This window comes from Vulpes lagopus, chromosome 6 (genome assembly GCF_018345385.1).
Source record: "Vulpes lagopus strain Blue_001 chromosome 6, ASM1834538v1, whole genome shotgun sequence".
Lineage (NCBI taxonomy): Eukaryota > Metazoa > Chordata > Mammalia > Carnivora > Canidae > Vulpes > Vulpes lagopus.
Genome location: NC_054829.1, coordinates 37,261,207 through 37,281,808, shown reverse-complemented (window position 1 = coordinate 37,281,808; position 20,602 = coordinate 37,261,207). Strand labels below are relative to the sequence as shown.

Genomic DNA, 20,602 nt, shown 5'->3' with positions numbered 1-20,602 from the left:
CATATCTGGAAAATGGATAGGGAAAAAAACTGCTCTAACTCTTGCCCTTCATACCACCCTCTCCTGCCTACTGAGAATCTCTATCTTCCTCCTTGTTCTAGTGAACAGCAGTAGTTTTCAATCCTAGTATGCGTTACAATCACTCTGACATAGGGCTTAGGTATTAATTAATTAATTAATTAATTAATTTAGAGAGCCATGAGTGCCAGTGGGGGTGGGAGTTGGGATGGGCAGAGGGAAAGAGAGAGAGAGAGAGACAGAATCTTAAGTAGGCTCCATGCCCAGCACACAGCCAAATGCAGAGCTCGATCCCACAACCCTGAGATCATGACCTGGGCCGAAATCAAGAGTCAACAATTAACTGACTGAACCGCCCAGGTGCCCTAGGCATGCGTTTAAATAAATGGGTCAAATCTCAGCTCTCCCATGTTCCAATTCATTTAACCTTTCTGACTCTCGGTTTCCTTATCTGGAAAATAGAGATAATAACACTTAACCTCGTTTGGTTGTCACAAAGATCAAATGAAATAATATTTGTCAAGTGGCTTGTTACAATGCTGGTGGATGCTCAATAAATGATAATATGACTGCCAAGGTAACAGTTGAAATGTAGCATGTACTTGGCAATGTATCAAATACTTCATATGAATTACTTTATCTTCAGAGCCCTTTTAGATAAGTATGTTTATTATTCGTTTGTGAGTCCAACACTTTATGACTTGTGTTATTTGTGTTGCTTTCTTTATCATTTGGTATACATGTTTTAGGTACTTCATAGCATATTTATATTTCTTACTCTACACTAAAAATATTATTTACTATTTTTTTCCATGTTGTTTATCGTGTGTAATTTTAATGACTATTCCATTAGGTTGCTATTCTATAATTGACTTAGTCATTCTACTATTGCCAGACCTCCTTAGGCAAAGAACTGGTTTGTTTGAAGTATGTATACTGTCAAACTGTTCTCTAAAGGTTGTGCCATTTCATAATGACACGGGATAATTTTTGACCTAGCTGTTTTATTGTCTAAATTCTCTAATTCTATTTTAAAGTGGAATGAAAATGTGAAATGTTCCTTAAGGAATTAGACAAATGGCAGTAATTCAGTCAAGCAATCAATCAAAAAAGCATTTAGATAATGTGCAAGGAATGTATACAAGAAGTCCAAAGTTATAGTGTGGCTGAAAAAAAAAATAGCAACAAAGAGGGAAAAAAAACCCCAAACAAACCTCTAGTGCATAAAAGGATCTATAACACTGTTTATTTATTTTTATTTTTTAATATTTTATTTATTTATTCGAGAGAGAGAGAGAGACAGGCAGAGGGAGAAGCAGGCTCCATGCAGGGAGCCTGATGTGGGACTCGATCCTGGGACCCCAGGATCACGCCCTGGGCCAAAGGCAGGCACTAAACCACTGAGCCACCCAGGGATCCTATAACACTGAGTTTAAAGCAGTCAATACAAATATGCAAGTTACTACATTACATTACATGCTGCTAATGAGGGGGGGTAGGATGTATACAGAGAGGGGACTTCTTGTCCTCTGCCTTCCTTGAAAGTCAAGACCAGCTCCAAATAAAAGCTATGACACAGAGAAGGCTTCGTACTGGCAGACAGTACTTCCCACATAGGCTTTGTACTACATGATGTGTACTATCTGTCTAGTGTCCCCCTAGGAGCCACCAAAGGGCACATGACATAGGCTTGGGACATTCAAGGTCTTTCCCAGGCTGATTTAAGGAGGTGGGTGGAGGAAATCCTCTTTCCACCGGGCTCACAAAACTGGAAATCTGGGCAGTTGGGCTGCTGGTGACTGTGTCTCCTGACTGTAGAGGCAATTTCAGAGAGAAGGTGAAAGCCTCAAACATGTTTGCTTGTTCTTAAACTAAGTGTCATTTCTTTTCCTGTGTCTCAGATGGCATTCCCTCCTGCAGTCTCAGAGCTGTACGATTTCTCTCCTCTCTTGTGTTGCATCCTCCTTAATAAAAAGCCCTCCACCCGGTGATCCCATCTTCCTCCTCAGCTCTCTCTTCCTCATTCCAGCCAAACCTCTTGGACGAGTGTCTACACGTACACTCTTCACACTTATTTTTCACCTCAAGATACTCCAAATAGGCTTCAGCCCCCATCCCTCTACAGAAATGGCTCAAAGATTACCAAGGATGTCCACTGTCATCTCTTCATGGCTGACGTAATCCTTGTTACTCAATCCCTTAGTATCATTTGGCCTAGCCAACCAATTACTTCTTGTTTGAAAACTGGTTGGTTTTCATAACACCTGGATACTGAATCCTCTGGTTTTTCTCTTATAACCCTGTTGCTCTTCAGAACCCCCTTGCCTGCTCTCTTCCATCTATGCATGTTCGGGTTTCTGGAGGGCTCTATACTAAGTCCCCTTCTTTCCTTATGCTACATTCTATTCCCATCTTTTCCCTATAATCACGATGTCATTCACTATTCTGGTTTTGATTGCTATCTATATATTAATGGCTTCTCAGTCTTTTGCTGAGACTGCACCTCTGAGCTTCACAAGTACATAGCTGAGTGCCCGCTTCAGATTGTAACTCAAATGAATTAAGATATATAAAAACTGACATTTTTCAAACTGAACTGTTCATCTCCCTCCAAATATCTGCTCCTTCTCTAGGGGTTCCTAATCACCAATGGCTCCCCAATCCACACAGTTGCTTAAGCTGGATGCCTGCAAGTCATCCTCGATACCTTCCTCTTCCTCATTCCTTCCATTCGGTCTGAGAAATGGCCTGAGCATCCTACCTCCTAAATACTTCTCACATCTATCTCCAATTCCATCACCACCATCTGAGTCCTGGTCACCATCTTCTCTCCTTGGACTTTGGAATTAGCCTCCTAACTGGTTTCCTCACACCCATGCTTGCTCCTTCCAATCCACTCTTCACATGGCCCCAAAGACAGGCTTTTGTTGTTTTTTTTTTTTTTTTAAGTTTGTTGATTTATTTATTTAAGTAATCTCTATACCCAAGATGGGGCTTGAACTCACAACCCTGAGATCAAGAGTCGCACCTTCTTCCCACTAAGCCACCAGGCGCACTCCCCAGAGGTTTTAAAAGACAAATCTCACCCTGTCCCTGCTTAACAACTTTCAGTAGCTTTCAGCTGCCCACAGACTGTGTCCCAAGCATTCCCATGACCTACTAGTGTTAGTCTTGGACGCTGACCTACCTTTTCAGGTGAATTTTAGCCACTTTCCCCATATCTTTTTCTATTTTATTTTATTTTATTTTATTTTATTTTATTTTATTTTATTTTATTTTTTGGCTCTTGCCACATGGAATCCTTCTTGTTCATGAAACAGGTCAAGCTGTCCTTTTCTTTGGAAACCCTGAATAAACCGATCTTTTTGCTGTGTTATGTCTTCAGGGGACCTGTCCTGACCACCCCTTCCAGGTTCCATGGTTCCATTGTCCCATTGCCCCTGAGCTTTTCCTCCATTGCACGCCTCAAGTGTGTGATTCAGATCTTGTTTTTCCTTGCTGTGGGACTATAAGCCCCAGGAGGGCAGGCACCACCACTGTCTTGCTCCTGGCTCTGTCACCACTGCCCATCTGTACCTAGTGCTGAAAGGGCAAAGATGGAGCATCTAGTGTCCCTCACATCCCCACCCCAGGGCAACTGTGTAGCTGCCCACCATTTGGGGACTATCGTTTTTTAGTGCCAAAGTCCAACAGCAGCAAATCTTTCAGTGGTTCTTAAAGCTAGAAGCCTGTTCTTTGGAAGAGAGAATGACAAAGTTGACCCAAACGGTCACCTTGACCTCTTCCCCTGGAGCACCAGGGCTGGAAGGGAGCTCCCTGGATGTTTGGGAGCTTGCTTTATGAGCCCTGCCTAAGTTAGGATGATGTGCTGCATCCTTGCCTTGTTCTCTTAAAAGAAGTTTTGATGTTTTTAAGACAGGGCCTTCCCCGCCCGCCCATTGTTCTTACTTGTTTTCATTCGGTAGTGTGCCTCCGCTCCTAGGGAGTGAAATGGTTGAGAAGCTACTCAGTTCCAGAGCCCCAAAGCGCGCCCTGAGTGCAGGGGGCTAGGAAGACCCGACCTGCTCTCAGGGGAACCAGAACAGCCAGACAGAATGTAATTAAGTAGCTTCAAAACGGCCTGGGCGTTACGGGAGGCAAATTGGTTGTGCTGGCCCTCAGGGAGCAAGCTTTGTGGTCAAGCACAGAAGATGGAAGGGTTCACCCAAGGGCCCGAACACCCCCGGAGCCACGGGTAGGAGGAACAGAGGGCTGCCCACTCTAACTCGCAGCGCAGCCACAAGCTCGAGTGTTCCTCGAAGAGGCGATTTCTTCGGCAGGCACGTGTCAGGGGCCGTGTTTGTGTGAACATCTGCCCTTGCTGGGCAGGGCTGCGTAGACTGGGAACCACCCCGCAGAGAGACTTAGTACATCTCGGCCACGTCTGCTTCAGAACCGACCTTTCCTGCTCTCCGTGCAGCGAGACACACCTCTCCCAGGAAGGAGGCGGACAGGATTTCCATCATTACTACCACCCTGTTAAGAACAACAACAACAACAACAACAACAAGACAACCGTGTAATTACTCTCTGCAGGAAAGGCGCACAAACAGGATGGTTCCGAGCTGAGCGCGGGATGAGCCCTCCCTGTTAAGATCAGGAAAAGGAACCTGCCCGCCGCGCGCCCGCCCGGGCCAGGGCCTCTCCCGGCCCGGGACCGCCGGGCAGCGCCGCCAGCCCGCTCCCCCGGTGGTAGGGAGGGTGCCCGAGACTCGTGGAGCGCGGGTTCCCCGCTGCGGCTCCTCCTCCTTCCGCCTTCCAGCACCCCCGGACCTTCTCCCAGGCCTCAGGTGCCGGCTTGGGCTAGGCCCCGAGCCCTTGGCTTCCCGGCCGCCACCTGCGGGAGCCCCTCGCCCGCAGAGCGCGGGGAGCGCGCGCAGCGCCGGGCCAGCGGGCGGCCGAGGGGCGCCCCGCCCCCGGGGCTCGGAAGGCGCGGGACTCCGGCGTCCGGCTCCGCTGAACTTGGAGCCGGGCGGCGCGAGGCTCCTGCCGGGGCTGCGGCGGCTGCCGCTTCCTGGTTTGAAGCTCGCCGGGTGGGGGAGAGCGTGAGCCCGCGGAGGCGGGGGCAGGAGGAGAAGCGGGAGGAGGCGGGGGCAGGAGCCGCCTGGGGCTGGAGCTGGCCGGACGGGTCGCTCCGGCTCTCCGGGGAGAGGAGCTTCCCGGCTCTGGAGGAGGCGCGAGCCGCCCGAGAGAGCCGCCGGGACTGTCGGGCCGCCCCGGCTCGCGGAGGGCTCGGCTCCGGGCTCGGCTCCGGGCTCCCCTCCTTTCCACCTCGCGAGGGAGGGGGCGAGGGGAGGAGGGGAGGGGACGGTCCCGCGCGGGAGGCAGAATGACCAGCGGAGGGGGGCTTGGGCGCTGCTTTTCCCCGGAGCTGCGTCCGCTCCGGCGGCTGCCGCTCCGGCTGGCTTGAGCAGGGGCTCCAGGCTCTCCCGCTGCGAGCCGGCGGGCCCCCCGGGGCTGGGCCGGTGGCGCCGGCATGACGTCCGGCAGCATGAAGTTCAATGGATACTTGAGGGTCCGCATTGGCGAGGCCGTGGGGCTGCAGCCCACCCGCTGGTCCCTGCGCCACTCGCTCTTCAAGAAGGGCTACCAGCTGCTGGACCCCTACCTGACGGTGAGCGTGGACCAGGTGCGCGTGGGCCAGACCAGCACCAAGCAGAAGACCAACAAACCCACGTATAATGAGGAGTTCTGCGCCAACGTCACCGACGGCGGCCACCTGGAGCTGGCCGTCTTCCACGAGACGCCCCTGGGCTATGACCACTTCGTGGCCAACTGCACCCTGCAGTTCCAGGAGCTGCTGCGCACGGCCGGCGCCTCGGACACCTTCGAGGGCTGGGTGAGTGGCCGCGGTGGCTCTCGCTTGTGTCCGCTTGCCTCTCTGTGTCCCCTCCACTTTTCAAAACTCACCTGGGTCCCGCTTCCCCATCCCGTAGCCGGGCTCCCCCGCGGAGGAATTGGAACTCCGTCCAGATTCTGGTCCTCGCCCGGGTGGCCCCGGCCCTGGTGACGCGACCGCCGTGGGTGTGTGGGGGCTCGCGTGTGTCTCCAGGGAGCCGGCCGGGACACGGTCCCCTTCGGGGCTGGCGGCTTGGGCTAACGGGAAGTCAGGGAGGAGGAGGTCACCCCCCTACGCTCAGACTTTGGATAAGGCGCCTCAAGTCTCCGCACGCGGGTAATCCATACAAAGGAAAGGCGAGTGAGATGTGGTGTGAAAGTGGCTTGCTCTGGGCAAAGCCCTTAAAGCGCTTCTTAGGGGAAAGCCATACATTCTCGCAAGTATTATTCATAATGTTTATGGATACATGTTGGTTCAGCTGCTCAGACGTGCACACGTGTTTCAGCATGCAGATCCATTACATCCCCTGGGTACATAACCTACACTGGCAGGGATCTGAGTTCCTGGGTCCGCACGTTGGCAAAGTTGTATTGTGTAGCAGTTTTCCAAGGAGATGAGGTTTACGCGTGTTTGTAAGTAACTTCAGTTCTGTCACAGCCTGAGAGGTGTGTCTTGCATGCGCCTTTGTGCTACTATTGGTCTGGGAGCTTCCAGAACTCCTCAGTTCGCGGACCACCCCCAGTTCTCCCCATCTCATCTGCTGGTGTTTCTGTGTATTGACAAATACTTACCCGCAACTACCTACTTGCCTCTCCTTTTCACATAGTTCCCATGAGACAAAATTTCTGCAAATGAATTAAAATTTCTATTAGCACTCTACTCAGTGCTAAAATGCTTTCACTCCTTATTCCCTGTACTGGCTTTGTGATACAGGTGTTCTCCTTTCCACTTTTACATGATGAAATGATAATTATAATGAAGTGGTCTGGTTTGGCAAAGTGGAGTGGGCTTGTTTGAAGACTCTGGAGTTTAATGGTTTAAGTAGGAGGATGTTGGTTTTGAGTCCAGAATGTGAATCAGTATTGAAAACCTATTTGAAATTAACACGTGGTGGAATCAGGTGGATACTAATGAACACTTATTTCAATATTTATTGTATACTTTGAGGAACTGGTAATATTACCATATATTCTGTAAAATTACAGATGGCTTGGAGAACTATCTTTTAAGTAGAAAACATGATGACTATGACTATTTAATCATTTCAAATTCTATTGAGTTAATTTTTCTTCAGCTGAATTTAATGAAATTCAGAAGTGGATTGGAGAGGAATGGCTAAAATAGGGGCTTTAAAAAAAAAGAAAAGATTTTGGGCAGCCCTGGTGGCTCAGCAGTTTGGCGCTCGCCTTTCGGCCCAGGGTGTGATCCTGGAGACCCAAAATCGAGTCCCACATCGGACTCCCTGCCTGGAGCCTGCTTCTCCCTCTGCCTGTGTCTCTGCCTCTCTCTCTCTCTGTGTCTCTCATGAATAAATAAATAAAATCTTTAAAAAAAAGATTTTATTTATTTGAGAGTGAGCAAGAGCACAAATGGGGTGAGGGGCAGAGGGAGAAGCAGACTCCCTGCTGAGAAGGGAGCCCCATATGGGGCTCTATCCTGGTACTCCAGGATCATGACCTGAGCTGAAGACAGATGCCCAAATGACTGAGCCACCTAGGTGCCCCTAGAGACAATTTTATCCTGTGAATTTCTAAATAGAAATAGGTGTGAGCCTAGGAATCCAAATGGAAGTACTGAATTAGTGTTTGATTAGGAGTTAGGTGGGGAAAACTCTGGAGGAAACAGAAGTTCTGAGTATGGTGGTACAGAATGGCCAGTGGCTATTAGAAGCATGACTTCCTGGAGATAACCTAGACTGGTCCTTCTTACCCCTGGTCTGCACCACTGAATCACATGGTTGGGGGCGGGGCGGGGGGGGTGCTTTTGAAAATCTCTGCTTTTAAAAACTAAGAGTCTCTGGCTGTGGGACCCTAAAGTCAGTACTTTCAAGCTCCCAGGTGATTCCAAATGTGCAAAGTTGAAAACCTGTGGCCTAAATGAAGACCAAGAGATTAGGACTGAAAGTATACTGTAGGAAGATCCAGATAACCTGACTTGGTGGAGGTGTGTAGAGCTGCTTATGGTTCCACTGGATGAACAAAGATTTAAATGTATATTAAATATCTATATCTACAATTGTCCAAATTAATTATACTGAGATGTTTAAATAATACATGTTGATGTTTTTGAAAAAGTGAACATTTGGTAGGCTAGATCAGCATTTAAAAGACCTTGAAACCCGTGATTTGCCATTCATTTATATTTGATTGGGGGGAGGAGCAGAGTTTTTTGTAAAAAGTTCTGGGTATTTTTAAGTTTTGGGTAATTTGAAACTGAGGATAGGATAGATTGAGTAGAGTATTTCATTAATTTTTAAGAAAAGTCTTGTTAGGAAAATATTGAAAGTGTATAGAATGCTTGCTTTAAAAATGATTCTTTATAGATCTAAAAGTGGTTTACACGTTTAGAATTACAGAAATACTTTTTAGTATTTTGAAGTGTGCAGTATATTCAGACATTTACCAGTAGAATATTTGATTTTACTTCACAATAAATTGATGTGGTGCAATTGGAATTATAAATCGCTGAACTTAAAAAAAAAAACCTAGTGACTTTTTGCTAGTTCATGAGAGACAAAAAACCGAAAATATATTTATCATTAGAATAAAAGTTAATGCTTTCTGGCTTAACGTACTTTCTAAGTATCGAAAAGATAACAACTTTGATTTTTGTACCAATTTTTTCAGTATTACCTTCTAAGCTTGATGAGAAAAGGGACTTAGTTTAATGTGGTATATTCCTGATACCAAGCACACTGTCTGACATGGACTAGGCAGTTAAATATTTCTTTCCTGATTGACTATATATATTTAGTTAAATCTACATAAAAACCCAAGGAGGTGGGTGGGCTACAGCTAAAGAAGTTCTTAAACAGTAATTCACAGCATGAAACAGTTAAATCAGAAAAAGATCTCAAGACCTAAGTTTCCACCTGAAGCTAAAAGGAAGAGCAAGTTGAGCTATAAGCAAAGAAGGAAATGGTAAAGAAGGAAGTCCGTGATGTGGAAAAGAGAAACAATAGAGAAACATCAATGAAAAGCTGGTTCTCTGGGGGGGAGGTGGAGAAAACAATAGAATTAATGAACCTCAAGCTAGAATGATCAAAAAAAGAAGGCAAAATTACAGTATTAGGAAAGAGAGAACATGATCATAGATCCTACAGACGTTAAAAAGAGAATATTATGAATAATTCAATGTCAATTCCACAATTTATTTCATGTGTCAGTACTTTTAATGTTGTATACATCAAATTATAGTAAAAAGACGACTATAAACAACATGCAGCCCCTCTATTTTTATGAACAGCACAACAAATTACAGTAAGCCGAGTTTATATTTCACCATCAAGTGTGGTTATCCCATTAGTTCACTTTGTGATGGGTCATTAAGAATATCTTCAGGGATCCCTGGGTGGCGCAGTGGTTTGGCACCTGCCTTTGGCCCAGGGCGCGATCCTGGAGACCCGGGATCGAATCCCACATCGGGCTCCCGGTGCATGGAGCCTGCTTCTCCCTCTGCCTATGTCTCTGCCTCTCTCTCTCTCTCTCTGTGTGACTATCATAAATAAATAAAAATTAAAAAAAATATCTTTAAATCCAGTAGTCTCATCATTACCCCTTAAAATATCCAATGAAAGGTTTGAGCTTGGAAGAAATGGAAGACACTGAACATGCTGCACTGCCTTGAATTCCATTTGTAATTTTAGTGGAGCAAACAGACCCTGGATGTTTCTTAGTGTAGAAAAATTCATTTTATCTTGGTTGAGCTGGAAATTTTTTTCTGACAATTCAGGAGGATGACTGGGCAAAAGTTCATTTTTCACACAAGGGAGACCTTTTCGAAGAAGATCATGCTGTTCAAAAGGTCCACTTGTTAAAAGTTCAGTAACTGGAATACTTTCCTTCAGCTGAGATCCAAGTCCTCTGGCATTCATCTTCACTTGCTCTGTGAACAGCCACTCAGCTCTATTACCGTCAGCCGGCCCCCTTAATTCCACAATTTAGATGAAATAAATTTCTTGAAAGATTCGAACTACCTATACTTATTCAAACAATTTTAATAGCTTTATTAAGTATTTAAATTTAACTTTCCACAATGGAGACTTGAAGTCTCAAGATGGATTTACTGGAATTCTGTCATAAATATATTTAAGAAATAAATAGTGCCAACTCTATACAACCTATTACAGAAAATAGAGAAGAAAACACATCCCAACTCATTCCATGACAATATGCCAAAACCTGATGAAAACATTACAAGAAAATAAAACTACAGACCAATGCCCCTTGTGAACATAGATAGAAAAATTCTTAAATTTTAGCAAATTTTAATTCACCAAGATAGCAGGTGGGGAGTACATTATGACCAAATGGGGTTTATAACCAGGATGCAAGATTGGTTAAACATTTAAAAATCAATCAGTGCAATTCTTCATATTAATAGAATAAAAGAGATTAGTATGATCATATAAGAATAGAAAAAGGATTTGACAAAATTAAATATCCATTTATGATAAAAACCCTCAACAAATTAGTAATAGAATGGAACTTACTCAGCCTAATGAAAGACATCTGTGAAAAACCTGTAGGGAGCATCTTAATGGTGAAAAAATGAATGATACTCCCCTAAGATCAGAAGTGGCAAGGATGTCTGTTTTGTCACTTCTATTCAACAGTGTGTTGGAGGTCCCATTCAGTGCTTTAGGCAGTTTAAAAAATACATAAAGATTACAAAGGAAGAAGTAAAACTGTGTTTGCAGCCAGTATTACTGAGTAAATATAAGCTCCACTCACTGAAGTCACACTATGGTGAATGAATCTTTCCAAGAATTCTTAAAAACCTCTTTTAAGAGGTGTTCTTAAACAGTTCTGCATAAGCATCACAGATTGGCCATGTATTTTACTTCTGTATGATTGTAGAAAATTCTAAGACATTTATAAAAGGGCTACTAGATCTAACAAGTGAATTTTACTAGGTTGCAGGATCTAAACTAATATACAAAAGTCAATTGTATTTCTATGTACTAATAGTGGACTGAAGTAGAAAAAAATACCATTTATAAGAGCATAAAAATATCTAAAATAGTGTAAATTTGATTAAAGAGATGCAAAACTTGTTCACTGAAAAATGACAAAATATTTCTGAAATAAACAAATGGAGAGAGATATTGCATTCGTGAATGGGAAGATTCAACATTGTTAAGACCCCAATTGTTCAATAGATTTATTGCAATCCTACTCAAAATCTCAGCAAACTTTGTTGTAGAAATTGATAAACCGATTCTAAAACTTATATAGGACATGGAAAAGACTAGACTTATTTAATAGTAATTTTGAAAAATAACAAATTGAAAGACATATAGTCTCTGATTTTAAGACTTTTAAAAATGCTACCATAGTCAAGATAATGTGATATTGCAGTAAAGAGAGTTCTTTAGATCAGTGGAATGGAAGAGAATCTAGAAATAGATCTATATGTGTATGACTGGGTGATTTTTTTTTTTGACAGAGATACCAAGGCAAAGGCAACTTGATGGGGAAATAATCTTTTCAGAAGAAGTACTTGAACAATTAAATAGCGAAATGCAGAAATATGAGCATTGACCCTTAAAACATACACAAAAACTAGCCTAAAATAGATCATAGATCTCAGCAGACAAGTTTAACTGTAAAACTTATATAAGAACACAGAAGAAAACGGTAGTGACATTGGGTTCAGCAAATATTATTTAGATAGGACACAGAAAGCACCAACTATTAAAAAATCAAACTTTATTAAAGGAATTGTTTCTCTTCAAAAGACTTAAGAAAATGAAAAATCAAGTCATAGATTGGGAGGAAATATTCTCAACATTAAGTCAGACAACAGGCTTGTAACATGAACTTATTAAAAAACCCCTTAATTTGAGAATAATACCGATTTAAAAATGGGACCAGATTTGTATATTTTCAATGGAAAATAGCTCATGAAAAGATGCTCAAAATCATTAGTCATCAAGGAAATGCAAATTAAAACAAAAATTCATTGGAAAGGCTAAATTAAAAAGATCAACCATATCAAATGTTAGTGAGGAAAAGGAGCAACTGGAACTCTCATACACCACTGTGAGGAATATAACATGGTATAGTCACATTGGAGAACAGTTTGATAGTTTCTTGGAATGTTAAACATATACCCACCATGTGAACTAGTTACCCTTAAGTATTTACCAACAGAAATGAAATTCTTTTGTACAAAGACTTAGATTTGGATGTCCATAGCTGCTTTATTTGTAATAAAACTAGAAACTACTCAAATGTTGGTCAACAGTTGAATTAAAAAATTTTTTATTGAAATATAATTGACATACAATGTTATATTAGTTTCAGGTTACAACATAGTGATTTGATAATTCTGTACATTATGTAATGTTCACCACGATAAGTACACTTACTGTCTGTCATCATATGATATTATAATATTATTATACTCTCTATGCTGTACTTTTGTTCCCCATGACTTTATTTTATAACTAGAAGTTTGTACCCTTAATTCTCTTCACCTATTTTGCCCATCCCCGCAGCCCCCTCCCTTCTGGCAACCACCAGTTCTCTATATTTATGAGTCTAGTTTTGTTTGTATGTTTGTTGTTTTGTTTTTTGATTGCATATATAAGTGAAATCATATGGTATTTTTCTTGGTCTGACTTATTTCACTTAGCATAATATCCTCTAGGTCTATCTATGTTGTTGCAAATAGCAAGGTATTCCATTGTGTGTGTGTGTTTACAGACCACTTCTTTATCAGTGGACTCAGGTTGCTTCCATATCTTGGCTATTGTAAATAATGCTGCAGTGAACATAGGAGTGCCTGTATCTTTCTGTATTTTCATTTTGGGGGTTACTCACTCAGTGGTGGAATTACTGGATTGTATGGTATTTCTCTTTTTAATTCTTTACGGAACCTCCATACTGTTTCCCACAGTGGCTGCACCAATTTATATTCCCACCACCAGTGTATGAGGGTACCCTTTTCTTCACACCCTCAATACTTGTTATTTCTTGTCTTTTTGATAATAAACATTCTGACTGGTGTAAGGTGATAGATGCCTCATTGTGGTTTTGATTTGCATTTACCTCATGATTAGTGATGTTAGAATCTTTTCATGTGTCTGTTGAACAGATGAGTGATTAATGAATTGTGTACCCATACTATAGAATACTACTTAATACTAATAAAAAGTGAAGAAGTATTTGTATGTGCAACATGGACAAATCTCAACCCAATTTATATTGAGTGAAAGATGCCAGACAAATAGGAGTGCATACCATATGATAACATTCATGCAGAATTCTAGAAAATGAAAACGAGTTTGTAGTGATTGGAAGCAGACCAGTGGTTGCTTGGGAATGGAAGATGGAGGTGTGGGAGGGAATGGATTACAAAGGAAGCACAAGGAAGCTTTTGAGGGAGATGACTATATTTATTATTTTGATTGTGGTGATAGTTTCAGAGTTATCTACTTACACCCAAGCTATCAAATAGTACACTTTTAAGTATGTGCATGTTATTGTATGACAGTTATATGTTAATAAAGCTGTAGGGGAAAGAACAGTGAGGATTTTACCAAAGAAGATGTTAAGTGAGTGACTGAATTAGGTTTAAGCCAAGGCTGACTCTTGAAATCTACACTGCCTCTTTAGGATAGAAAATATTTATCAGGGTAAGACCATAAAAAAATTCATTATAGTTTCTGATTTTTGGGACAGTCTCATTTTCTAAATTGTCACTCTAGATTTCTCTTTCTGTTTCTTTTAGAACTGGTTGATTTTGCATAATTTCTTGGATTTCTGAAAACCGAAAATATTCCCACATTAAAACTTTCCTTCTTTCATGTATTTTCTTTTTATTTGCTATATGTCCAAATGGGGACTAACTTCTAAACTTAATGCAGAACATGGGGAAATGGGGGGAGGCAGGAGGAGCTGGAGGCTGCGTCATGGAAAGACCTTGGCACCCCTTCAGGAAGGAAGGACCTGTTTGGCGGGATCTCAGGCTGTTTTCCTCCTTCACCCCTCCTGAAGACATTATGTTCCCTGCAGCATTGGAAGACTGCTTTCTCTGAACTTCTCAGTGAGGTTTTTGGTAGTCTTGTCAGGTGAAGCGGCCAGGTTACCTTTTTGGTAGTCTTTTTGGTAGTCTTGTCAGGTGAAGCGGCCAGGTTACCACCGGACAATTGTCAATTGCCTTTTTTCCTGATTCCTGGACCCAGATGCATGAATTGATAGCCATTTAAATTCTTCCAGATTCATTATCTAGAGTTCCATTGTCTTTTGTACTTTGCAGTGTGATTATTTATTCTAACATTTCTTTCTTTCTGAGCCAAATGGCCAGGAGTGTCCAACATTGACTGACAGTGTTGAAGGGAAAGACATATTTTAGCATCTCTAGGGAGGTTTATTCCAGTGGTACAGGAATTGGATTGGAGATCCTGTGTCTTCAGTTTCATTGTCATAATTTTGCTGTAGTGGGGCTGGCTGTTTCTCATTACGCAGGTTGTGGCTCAGAAGATCCCCCGCTACAGAGAGCATTTTCCTGACCACGTTATTATCTTGTCATCCTTCATTGCTCTCGTCATTCTCTGAGATCATTTTGTCAATTTACTTATACCTTCCTCCTTTCAAGTATAAACACCATGAGAGCAGAGGCTCCTCCTCTCTTATTCACGGTTCTAATCCTACCACCTGAAGTGGTGTCCAGTATGGGTAGGCACTAAATATTTGTAAAAAAAAAAAAATGAATTTCTTAAATGTGATTTTGGAGCAAGTAGAGTGTAAGTACTTTGGGAACCTCTGTAAACATTTAATTCATCTTTCTAAAAGAAATCATTGGGGAGTGACCAATTATTACAGTGTGCCTTTTTAAAATCAATTAATGATGTATCAATATGTATTTGATAGATTGGGCAGGATTTTTATGTCCTTTGAGTATGATAATGGATTGAAAACTCTGTGGATGAAAAAATTCCTTGTTTTTGCTTCCGCTTAAAGGACTGTGATTTTTAAGCCTGCTAATAGGTTGTAATTTCTTTCACTGGTAATTTGTGAGCCCAGCATGTTAAATTTGGGGCCGAGGCAAGACATAAGCATTCAACCTTGGAGAGTTAATGAGGTTGGTGGGCAGACTGTGAATCATTTCATCTTATGTAACACTTTTGGTATCTAGCAGGTGTTCAAATGATGATTAATTACAATAGTAAAAGTACAGCACATTTTTATGAGAAAGGTAGCATTTACTTAGAATAAGAGAAGTGCCTTGGATTTCTTGCAGTCTCTCTTTTTTTATTGGATTTATTTTTATTTATTTATTTATTTATTTATTTATTTATTTATTTATTTATTTATTTTATGATAGTCACACAGAGAGCGAGAGAGAGAGAGGCAGAGACACAGGCAGAGGGAGAAGCAGGCTCCATGCACCAGGAGCCCGACGTGGGACTTGATCCTGGGTCCCCAGGATCGTGCCCTGGGCCAAAGGCAGGCGCCAAACCGCTGTGCCACCCAGGGATCCCCCTGGATTTATTTATTTTAAAGAGAGAAAAGGTGTGTGGTGAGGGGAGGGGCAAGGGGGAGGGAGAGAGAATCTCAAGCAGAGTCCCTACTGAGTGTGGAGCCTACAGTGGGTTCCATCTCCCAACCCCTTGATTACCACCTGAGCCGAAATCAAGAGTTAGATGCTTAACTATCTGCAGTCTCTTTTCTGTCTTTTGAAATAGAAGGACGAGAACCTGAATAGATCAGGTTCTGCTTTTGTGTTAACTGCTTATCTCTGTCTTATTAGAATATGATTAAATTGAGGCTTGAGTAGGAACTCAGTGCCTTGAGCACTCTTTTCCACTGTTAACATTGCTGTATCCAAAATCAGTTTTCTCAGTTGCCAAGCTGACAGTCATTCCTTAATACCTTCAGTTGTTTCCCCTTACTCTTGGAAAAAACACACATCTTTAAGATGGTATAGAAAGTTCTCCATGATCTGGATCCTGGTTTCCTCTTGAGCCTATTGCTCAACTCTCCTCAACCCAACTCTGTTCCAGTCACATCTTTCATCCTCGAGGGCCACCTCTGTGCCTCAGGTCTCACTATAGACATCACTTGCCCAGAAAACTTTTCCTGACATCCCAAGTCTGGATCCTCCTCTGTAGTATTCCCTCAGTATCCTGAGATCTCCATTGCCCACCTCCCTCAACCCTCATCCTGAAAGAGTGGATATATGGGATTGGGCTCTCATGAAAGTATGTGATATTGGTTAGAGGGAGTTCAGTGTGTAATAGTATGGATGATTAACTAGGATTTATATCTCTTCTGCTCCTGGAGTAGCTACTCTAACACAATTACATGTGTCTGTAAAAAGTGTGTCTGCATGAAATGCCAAGCCCTAGGTGAGCCCTCATCCACCATTGAACATATCCTATGTACTGGGCACTGTGCTCTATCTACCCTGGAGAGGCAAGTGAATAAGACAGACATAGCCTCTTCCTTCATAGGCCCTGGAGTTTCATGGAGGGAAGGAGATTGGGGGAGAAAACCAGCAACCAGGAAATTACAGGAAAGAAGTACTAAGATGCTTTGAGCACCTGGTTGGAGGAGATTGGAAACATTTTTCTGGAGGGAAGATAGCTGATTTTTAAAGCCCTAGTATAGAGAGCCACAGGCCTGCTTTAATAAACGACTGTGATATATCATTCCTCAAAAGAAGAAAAGAGATTTTTGACCTGGTAATGCTTTCCCAGGGAGACATCACAGGTGCCCTTTTGAAAGGTGTATGTTCCTGACCCATTAGAAGTGTTTCCATCTTTGGAAAGTGACTAAGTTATGATGTCTATGAACAGATGACCTGACCTGAAAGAACATTTGACTCCCAAAGGCAGAACACAGTAACACCCTGTTTGAACCAGTAAATACCTTAAGCTTTATACAGATCATAAAAGAATCATAGATGTTGAAGCAGGAGGATTATCTAGTTCAGAACAACAACAAAAAACCTGGCAGGTCTTAGGCCCATGGACAGCCTGCAGATGAATTCATTTGACAGAGATGTTTTTCATGTTGAATCTGACTGCATTTATTTCTATGGTACTCCTGTTAGCCAGGCCCTACCACTCCCTGTAACAAACTGGCTGTCTTTACTTATTACCTACTTGGTTCTGGAGGTTTTTGAGTTTTTGACATCTATTGTAGTTTAAGAATGTGGAATCAAAAGCTACAGCCAAAGCATTACTATTGCCTTAGCTCACATAATGTATGACACTTGCACTTTTAACATGAAGATATAGGTATATTTACTTAGATTTATTTAGATATGTAATAATTTATTCAGAAATACATTAAATTAGATATATATTTTTATTTTTTATTTTTTTTAATTTATTTATGATAGTCACAGAGAGAGAGAGAGGCAGAGACACAGGCAGAGGGAGAAGCAGGCTCCATGCACCGGGAGCCTGACGTGGGACTCGATCCCGGGTCTCCAGGATCGCGCCCTGGGCCAAAGGCAGGCGCCAAACCGCTGCGCCACCCAGGGATCCCGATATATATTTATTTAGGTATTTATTTACATGTATATATTTGTGTCCTAAAATTTTATTTATTTTTTTAAAGATTTATTTATTCACGGGAGACACACAGAGAGAGATAGGTAGAGACATAGGCAGAGGGAGAAGCAGACTTATCACAGGGAGCCCAATGTGAGACTCGATTCCAGATCCCAGGATATGCCCTGAGCCAAAGGCAGACACTCAACCACTGAGCCACCCAGGTGTCCCGTGTCCTAAAATTTTAGAGGAAGCTGGCTTATTAGTAAATATATGAGGAGTTAACTTTATAAAAAAAATATTTAAGTAATCTCTACACCCCGTATGAAGCTTGAACTCACAACCCTGATATCAAGAGTCAAACGCTCTTCTGACTGAGCCAGCCAGGTGCCCCTATGAGAAGTTAATTTTGACTACAAATCAGTATTAGATTAACTTCCCAATAAAAAAAGAACCTCTTGTATTTCATTATACAATTTTCAGCAATATATAAGTGCTGTGCTATAATGGGAGTCAGGAGAGCTGGTTTCTGGTTGTGGCTTTGCTGTCTATCAGCTGTGATCTTAGGCAAGCCTCTGTGTGTCAGGGTCTCATTTTCCTGGTTTAGATCATGAAGGGGTTACACTAGAATATCTCTAAGGACCCTTCTGCCTATACAGCCTCTGCTTCCATGTGTTAGGCAGTTGCATCATTTCTTTTGGAGTGATTGGTGGTTTTTTTGTTTTTGTTTTTGTTTTTTTGTTTTTTTGATTGGTTTTAAGCAGTCAAGCTGAATTATGTCTTGTTAAAGTTAGTAACTCCTAAGAATTGGTCCAAATCTAAATTGCTCGGACTTGAAGAAGGTTTAGCTCACGTCTTAATGGCTTTTAGTGCTGATAGTGATGTTGGTGTTATTTCCTTGGTTTAGAATCAGCCTTAAGGAATTATAGTGGGTCCTCATTTCAAGCCACATCAGCTATATTTCTTGATTTACAGTAATGGGCTCCTTGTCCTATGGGATGGTTATAACTTACATCCCTGTTGTCAGAGAGAGACTGAGAATCCCACTGTTTGAGCTTTAGCTAGAAGCCATTCTTACTAACATGGTAATTAATGCTTTGTAGTCACAACATGTCTGTAGCCACCAGTTTATATATTCACCTTAGGTGATGACAAATACTATAAATCACTTGTAGAACAGACGTTTTAATTAGATGGAGGAATGAGCCCAAGGGTATTGGCTATTGTAGTGTTTAAGTGCTATGTCAAAGAACTTTATGAGATGGGAGATTTTTGTTGAGAATCATGGTATTATCCAGAGAGATTTTTATCAAGCTTTTTATTTTGATGTATTTTGATATATACAGCAGTGATTATCAAAGCACATAGGAGTTTTTAGTAGAAGGACCAATTAATAGAGGACTCATCAACAGTGCTTTTATTAAGTGCTGTCTTTTGGAGCATTTGTTCAGTTTTATATAAGCTTTGCCCTTGCACCTTATAGGGAGAGGAATGCTTCAAAGGTTTAGTTTGTGCTTCTGGTTAAGTAAACAAACAAAAAATTTAAGAAATTTGCCAGAGGATACTAACATGAGCCCCTTGTAATTAATAAAATAAATCAGACGGGGCCTGTGTGAGCATGTTTTAGATCTACTCCCCTGTTCTTTAAGTGCTTAAACTAAAACCCCAAAGCTGCATTTTCATTTCTAAGTCATATTTATCCCTTGTACTTGCACAGCACTGTTTCTATATCTTTCTCATGGCACTTAGATATGATGATGTGCCTCTGTCCTTACATGAGGCTTTGGTATTCTAGTCTGTGATGTCTCAGGGCCCCTCTCCATGGCCCCTTCCAGAATCAGAGTTATGTGGTTCTAGATCTGGTTCCATTGGACAATGAAAGTTTTGCTCTCTTCTGAAATATCTTCTGGAGACTATTCTGCTGATGCTCAGTTTTGTTTTAAGCTCTGAAATTATTTTTGGAAGAGTACACAAAGGTCTTAAGTATATTAGCATAATTCCCCAAGTAGAATACATTTATTAATTTGTGAGCTGCAGACCTCTTAAGTGCTTTATCATATTTTATTGTTGTTCTATTATAGTATGGAAGAGTTCAGAACAGATTCTTAGCGGAAGCAGTGCTTCTGAAACCGTTTTTGAGCCCTGAATCCTTTTAGTGATGATGAAAGCTATGAACCCTGTTTCTAGAAAAATGCATATATATGCATATCAACAATGTGTTGGGGTCATTGTCAGCAGATTAGTGGCTCCCAAAGCCCGATGGTGGACACAGAGCTTCAGGTTAAGAAACCCCAGTTGAAAGGTATAAAAAGAATAAGACTTTCATTAATTTCTAATTCCCAGGGCCTGATTCTAATATTTTCCCCTGTATTTGAGGGCATTTTCATTTCAACTAATTATAGCAGACAATTAACTAGTTGAAAAAAAAGAGCTATAAATTATAGAGAAAAATACTTGCTTAAAAAATGTATTCTCACTTCTGGCTCCTGGTGAAGTATACTAGATGATGACCCATTTTAAGACTTATTTGGTTGTGTTATTTAGGTATTTTCAAAAGCCTCTATTTTTGAAGAGGTTTCTTTGAGGTTTGCAGTAGATGAAAAGTTAAAAAAAAAAAAAACTAAAAAACTGGGACAGTTTGACTTTGGCTTGTATCTTTTGTTAATATCAACTTTTTGCCTGTAAAAAGAGATAGGATTTAGCTGTATACTTAAAACATTTACCGTCTTTTTGAGCTATACTGGGCATTATGGTGAACCATTGTGTTAGTTTAAGATAAGACGATGGAATCAGTGATGCTTGTCTGCTCCTCTTGTCTCGTGACCCCTGGTCTCCTATGCTCTGGGTCCCTTTGACCCAACAAGATTCTCCTATCTTCTCTTGAGTTTCAGCCCCTCTCACTGACGCCATGGGAAACTACCTGATGATGGTAAAAATTGAGTTGAGTGGAGGTTGTCCAGAGAGCAGCCCCCTAGCTG

The 20,602-nt window shown here is 41.8% G+C and overlaps 2 protein-coding genes across 3 annotated transcripts in view; one reads left to right on the top strand and one right to left on the bottom strand.

Moving 5' to 3' along the window:
- The window catches only part of PRKCH (protein kinase C eta), a 260,369-nt gene that overhangs the window by 28,053 nt on the left and 211,714 nt on the right, over positions 1-20,602 (top strand). Inside the window, exon 1 of one of the 2 annotated variants that reach the window (XM_041758254.1) lies at positions 5,165-5,896. The exons of the other annotated variant lie outside the window; for it this stretch is intronic. Within the exon in view, the coding sequence (XP_041614188.1) occupies positions 5,534-5,896 (363 nt within the window). The 5' untranslated portion in view covers positions 5,165-5,533. Of the gene's footprint in view, positions 1-5,164; positions 5,897-20,602 lie in introns of those variants that run through there. 2 annotated transcript variants of the gene reach the window in all.
- On the bottom strand, positions 7,933-9,989 carry LOC121492927 (proteasome maturation protein-like). Its single transcript, XM_041758257.1, has 2 exons — positions 9,649-9,989; positions 7,933-9,455 (listed from the first exon to the last, which is right to left on the bottom strand). The coding sequence occupies exons 1-2, from the start codon at positions 9,987-9,989 to the stop codon at positions 9,410-9,412; spliced, it is 387 nt and encodes a 128-aa protein (XP_041614191.1). The 3' UTR covers positions 7,933-9,409.